This window comes from Citrus clementina, unplaced genomic scaffold, assembly GCF_000493195.1.
Source record: "Citrus clementina cultivar Clemenules unplaced genomic scaffold, Citrus_clementina_v1.0 scaffold_8, whole genome shotgun sequence".
Classification (NCBI taxonomy): domain Eukaryota; kingdom Viridiplantae; phylum Streptophyta; class Magnoliopsida; order Sapindales; family Rutaceae; genus Citrus; species Citrus x clementina.
The window spans coordinates 9,617,883-9,623,914 of NW_006262022.1; the positions used below are offsets into that span (position 1 = coordinate 9,617,883).

Genomic DNA, 6,032 nt, shown 5'->3' on the forward strand with positions numbered 1-6,032 from the left:
TGCAGGGTTTCAACAGCATGGTGGAACTCCAGAAAATTCAAAGAACATGTAATGCTATTGCTCATACTTTAGCTAAAATAGCTTTAGTTAATCGGGAAAGTTGTGTATGGAAGGGTGAAATACCCTATCACATTATGTCTGACATTTCAAAGTTTCTTTAATGAAAGTGAAATCTTTCTTATAAAAAAAAAACCCAAATTAATGGTCATCTGTATAAGGGCAGAGCCAATAGAACTGCTGCTGGCTGCTGCTTCATTGAATAGTGTCAGCTTCAACCCCATCTGCCCAAAATGGAAATGACAGCTTCAACATAAACTTTTGAACCAAAATAAAATTTCCTCTAATATATAAGCATATCTGCATCTGTACTGCTCCAAATCAAGAATCCTTCAGAATCAGAGATTCCCTGTTAAAAGCTGCATTTTCAAAGTCAAAAAGACCAGCAGCAGGTTTGTTTAAGGCTAATCGTAACTTTGCAGTGTAAATATTATCTTCGGTACTTGGACCAATGGCTTGGTTCCTTTGTTATAGAAGAAAGGATGGATATTTTGAAAAGAAAAGGAGAAAAAGGGAAAAATCCGGTACAGCTGAAACAAACTTGCTGTCTGGTGCTCTATTTATAAAAGCAAATAGCACATAGAAGGAGAGCATAACTCATAATGTCCAGTTCCATGGCAAAGTCACCTTCGCATTTCTTCAAGGCCATCCATGCCTCCACCATTGAAGACAAAAAACTGGTAATGTTCTCAAAAATTTTATAATTACTCTTGCTTTCCAAGGATCAGTTGTTCAGAGCTTCTGTCCTTTTGAGCCCCCCACCCATCCCCCCCCCCCCCCAACAAAAAAAAAAAAAAGTGCATCTTATGTATTTTCTTCGTTGTTACATTACAGTAGCTTTTAAAGTAAAACCAACACAATGCTATCTGAACTGTTACCAACATACCCCAGATTTTCATTCATTCGTAAGCGCCATATGTAGAAAGTTTGTTTCTTGTAAAACAAGGTGCATATCGTATGGTCACATTACAGCTTTCATTTGTTGTACTTATTTGCTTGATCTTATCTCTTGCACCATCGCGGTTGCTCTAGCTCTATGCTCAGTCTTTTGTACAGCTCATCAACAGGACACAAGAAAGCCTAGGCTGGTCAAGAGATATGAGGATACTCCTGACCTTCAATGGGGCATTTTAACAAACAATACATTGCTTTTAACAAACACCTGCACAACCGACGCTGAGGAAATAAACAAATGATGGTGATGCAGTACTATGTTCATGAAAAGTTTGGGTGACAAGAAAGTTCTGTAATCATGTAATTTAGGCTTTAAAAAGTTATTTATCTAGATTTATTAGGGTAGCCTATGACTTTTTGGGGTTCTGTTAGATTCCGTTGCTTTAGAAAGTTTTTTAATGAGGCAAAGGCTCCATTTAATCTGTTGATAAAGGTTTCTGTCATTTAAGTAGTAATTGTTTTGATATTTGACCATATCTGGTTACACATGATGAGATCTAGCTAACCTATTTAGCATGCCTTTGCTTTAGAGATAAAGCTGTTCATTGCATCTGTATTCTGGCTCTCCTCACTATCGAATGCATAATTTCCCTTGCTTTTGGCATTGAACAGCATATATCATCAACTTTTGAGTCAGTTTCTAGGCTGAGTGGTAACTCTGTTATACTGTTTATATCAGATTATTTCAAATCCTTCTTCTGTATTGTACTGGCACTAAGGATATGTATTTTTGCTTCTGTATCCTTGATCTGATATTAAACTTATTACCGCAACGCCATGAAAGCATCATTTTCATTTTCCAAATACATAGCATCTAAATTTATCTGCCTAAACGCAGATGATTCCACAAGAATTTGTGAGGAAATTTGGGCATGAACTCTCAGCTGTTGCTACACTCGCAGTTCCTAATGGTTGTGTTTGGCGAGTAGGTTTAACAAAAGATGAGGGAAGCATCTGGTTTCAGAATGGTTGGCATGCATTTGTGGAATATCATTCAATTTCTGCTGGATATTTTGTTGTCTTCCGATACAGAAAGAATTCAAGCTTTCAAGTATTTATACTTGATAACTTAACTTACTGTGGGATTCAGTATCCGTCCAGAAATTCATGCACTCCTCCAAAGCATAATGGCTATGAGATGCAAGGCGAGAAGCCCAGAATGGAAGGGATAGAGGAGAAAAATCAACCGGACAATATGAATGAATCGATGCAAGGTGACATGGATGTATTATGATTTTGTACAATGAATCTGTTTACATATCTATTTTATTCTGTGTAGCTCAGGGTTTAGCAAAGTTACACTCTTCCATCACCAACTCCGAAAATTGCAGATGAAATTGATATCATAAAATTGCTTGAAGACATGAGAATCTGTGTTTGTGAATCAATGAAAGTTCTTTCAGTGAAGGAAAGACAAGCAGCAATTGAGGCTGCTAGAAGCATCAAGCCTGAAAAACCTTCATTCCTTGTTGTCTTGCAAACAAGAAACATGATGGAACATGTTGTGGTGAGCTCTAAATTACTTTTCTTCTTGTTATTTGTTTCATATCATTCTTTCAAATTAAATTTATATTTTCTTTTTCTTTTTTTTAATGCATACGTAGTATGTGCCGGCCACATTTGCTCAGAAGTACTTGAGTGGCGATAGCCATGTCGTAGTACAAGACTCCCGTGGTGGAAGTAAGTTGGCTACAGAAATGAAATCATCTTCCGGTGAGTGTTTTCTGACAGGATGGCTTGGATTTTTCGAGGAGAATCATGTGACAGAAGGAGATATTCTCATACTTGAGATGATCAAGAAGAAGAATAAGAACATTCTTCTGAAAGTTTCAGTTGTTTACACATAATTAGAGCAATCAAATTGTTGAAGTAGTCAGCTAAGTTTGATGACTTTCGAATCTAAGATCTCCCTAAGCTGCCAGTTTTTCTTTTCTTGAACTGTCGTTAAAATGCTTCAAACAGTCTCACAAACATTTGTACTAGAGCAAGTAATACATTAGCTTTCTGTGCATTGTTGGATGCCTTCAATGGAAATTCATGTGTTACAAGTGAGAAGCAAAGGATTGGGCATGTTCATTTGTAAAGCTTTTGTGGCATACAGTTTCGTACAAACAAGGGCAAGAGCACCTCTTGATGGTCATTTGCTCTTTGGAATGAGCAGCTGTCATCATCTTTTCATAATGATTAAAATTCTTTTCAGGTAAATTAAGCATTTGACTTAAACTAAACAACTTTAGCGTCATAAATTTGAGACTTGATAGATTTCAATAATCCTTTTTCAGTTTTTCAAAAGTGTTTTCATCCTAAATTTATTTAGAATTTGAGAAGCCACCATGCCATGTGCCTTGTGACTACATATTGAAAGGCTGTGATTTGTTGAATGACATATGAGTCCTTATAGTTAAATAATATTACGTATTGACATAATTTTGTAGTAAAATCTCGTATAGGTCCCTACTATAGTACTGTTGATATCCCTACAAAGTCGGTTAGAAAACTTGCTGTGGAAATCAGCTTATGTAGGACTTATTTATTAAAAGTTTTCACGAACAAAACAGAATAACAGTCAAATCATTAGGTTTGTATAACTTTTTAATGGATTTCCGGAGAGAATCTAATAGAAGACCCTTGTGGTAAAAGAAGAAAAAGAAAATTGTAAACTTTTGGGATTTTCTTTAATTCACATATGCATAAAAAAAAAAAAAAAGCAATGCTTAATAGAATTTTCTTATAAGCAATAATCAACTGAATAGAGAGATGAAGTGATAAGTAATTTCAAAGTTATGAGCATCATTTTAGTGCTTAGAATGAAAATATTTAGATATTACTTAGCAAGCAGAGTATTATTCATGCCTCTAGAGATTTGATCAAGTGATTTTCTAATTTTTTTTTTTGGCAACTTGAGTTTGAATTTCGAAAAAAGTAAGAATTGAAAAATCTATTGGGGCTTCCCCCAATCTAATTGTTGGTAGTTGTTTTTGGCAACTTGTGAATTAACTTGACATAAAAGCTATATGATTTGACAATCTAGTTAAATGTGACATAGTATAAATTTATTAATTTTGTGAGACTCAATAATTAGTTATCGCATGACCATATAATATAATGCCACAACAACTATTACGTGATACAAACTTCAGATTATTTTGTAAGTTTAACATTATCGTTAAAAAAATTCTTACCAAATATTATGATAGAAGTAATGGGGATATAAGTACATGGGGTTGGAGATATTTATACTCCACTATTTTTATAAATCCATCCCACTTCCAAAAACTAATTGTAATAAGTTCACATAATAGAACATTCAGGTATCTATGAACATTAACGTTGCTTAGGTATTTAATTTAAGAGTCATTATCTAATAAGAGATTCTAAAGTAAGGGATCAATTAAAAAATAAAAAAAAATAGATATTCGAATATATTATAGGATAAAATGCATTGTCATGTGTGTTTTGTTGTCTTTTATTTTATATCCCTCGTTAGAAAATTACTCTTTAATTTTATTTTATTAAATCTTTCAATTTCTTTTTTATTTATATTTTTAAAAAATTGTGAATTTATTATAATTAGTTGTTAGAAATGAAATGGATTTGCAAAAGATTTTTATGAAAATATCACCACCGGAATATATACATGCCGAACTAATTAACCAATGAGCCCAAAATATTTCAACCAATTTGCAAAAACACCCTTTGGAAAATGACAATTTAACGAAAGAAGAACCAATCCTACCAATTTTTTTTTACTCATTGGCCACCAGATCGCTTTAGGCTTGGCGAAAAGGCCGAGATCTTGTCTGGCCCAATGCATAAAATCTTAGGTTTGTTGTGAAAGAGCCAAAATAAAGGGTTTGTGAAAAAAGTCTGAGCCAAGCTAGAATTTTCCAATCATTTTAGATATTCGTATCAACGTTAATTATTCAAAAATTAATTATTTTAAAACCTTCAAGCTTTAGGCAGCCGTCTTCTTTTTTTTTTTTTTCTCCTGATAGGAGATAACATTAATTAAGAGAGAGGATGCTTAAATTAAAATTCAGTACTCAAAGTTAAGTCTATAAACTTTTGTTTTTTACTTATCATTTTATTTTGAGACAACCACTTTCTTTAATTCATTGGTAATAATAATTTATTAATTGTTAACTGATTATAAATTTATAAAAATTAAAAAAAAAAAAGAGTGGGACTACTAGCACCCCTCCAAAATCTTTTTGGAACCCCTTTTTCAATTATGTTCCATTTAATGCCAAAAGTACCCTTTTTTTTAATAAACACTATTTTCATTTATAAATCTTACAATTTCTAATAATTTTCTCATTTTTTTAGTCTTAATAATTGTATTCATCTCTTCAAACTTTCTTTATTGTTTAATTTCTAAAAAAAAATCTAGAAGAAAAAGTAAGAAAAACCATATAAAATATTGAGTATTTTATGGTCCAATACAATTTTATCGTACATATAAACTTTGGGTGCAACAATTAGTTTGAGAATTCTTAAAAAATTATTTGTAGTGAGATAAAATTTTATTTAATTTATTTTCTCACAATGTTGTATCCTAATTTTGTTGCTACATATATTACAAGAGTATTATTTTGGCTTAAAAATTTGCTTCTTAAATTTAGATTAATTTAATGATTAAAAAAATTTATAGATTGCTTTTTAAATTTAGATTATTCTAATGATTAAAAAAATTTATATTGTGCAAGCAAAATGAAATTAAATAGAGAAAAAAATATAAATGAGATTAATTCTATTTATATTTATCTTTAAAAGTAATTATAATATGACAAAAATTTTATAAGATTAATGGGGATACCAATAGTCCAACTCAAAAAAAAAATTCAAAAAATATGTTAAAGCCTAGGTCCACAATAGCCGGCACGGCCTAACCAACCATACATGAATAGACGTTTAGAGGGCCTGGGCCTGAGCTTAGAAAACCCGGCCTGACCCATCAATTTGCCATCCTAGTCGTCTGAATCTCGAACTCAAGTTCCAAATTTGAAGGTAACAAAATTAGC

General features: G+C 32.3%; 1 protein-coding gene across 1 annotated transcript; it reads left to right on the forward strand.

Annotated features, from left to right (window-relative positions):
• The first annotated feature begins 363 nt into the window (after window positions 1-363).
• Window positions 364-3,073, forward strand: LOC18034066 (B3 domain-containing transcription factor VRN1). Its single transcript, XM_024179390.1, has 4 exons — window positions 364-737; window positions 1,850-2,225; window positions 2,343-2,518; window positions 2,616-3,073. Exons 1-4 carry the CDS (start codon window positions 660-662, stop codon window positions 2,856-2,858), a joined length of 873 nt encoding a protein of 290 aa, XP_024035158.1. The 5' UTR covers window positions 364-659; the 3' UTR covers window positions 2,859-3,073.
• Window positions 3,074-6,032: the final 2,959 nt, after the last annotated feature.

Bases quoted from the DNA above. Each gene is read 5' to 3' on its own strand.
- LOC18034066 (XM_024179390.1), top strand. From the start codon at position 660: ATGTCCAGTTCCATGGCAAAGTCACCTTCGCATTTCTTCAAGGCCATC. The intron at 738-1,849 runs GTAATGTTCTCA...GCCTAAACGCAG, and splicing joins CCATTGAAGACAAAAAACTG to ATGATTCCACAAGAATTTGT. The intron at 2,226-2,342 runs GTGACATGGATG...CGAAAATTGCAG, and splicing joins TATGAATGAATCGATGCAAG to ATGAAATTGATATCATAAAA.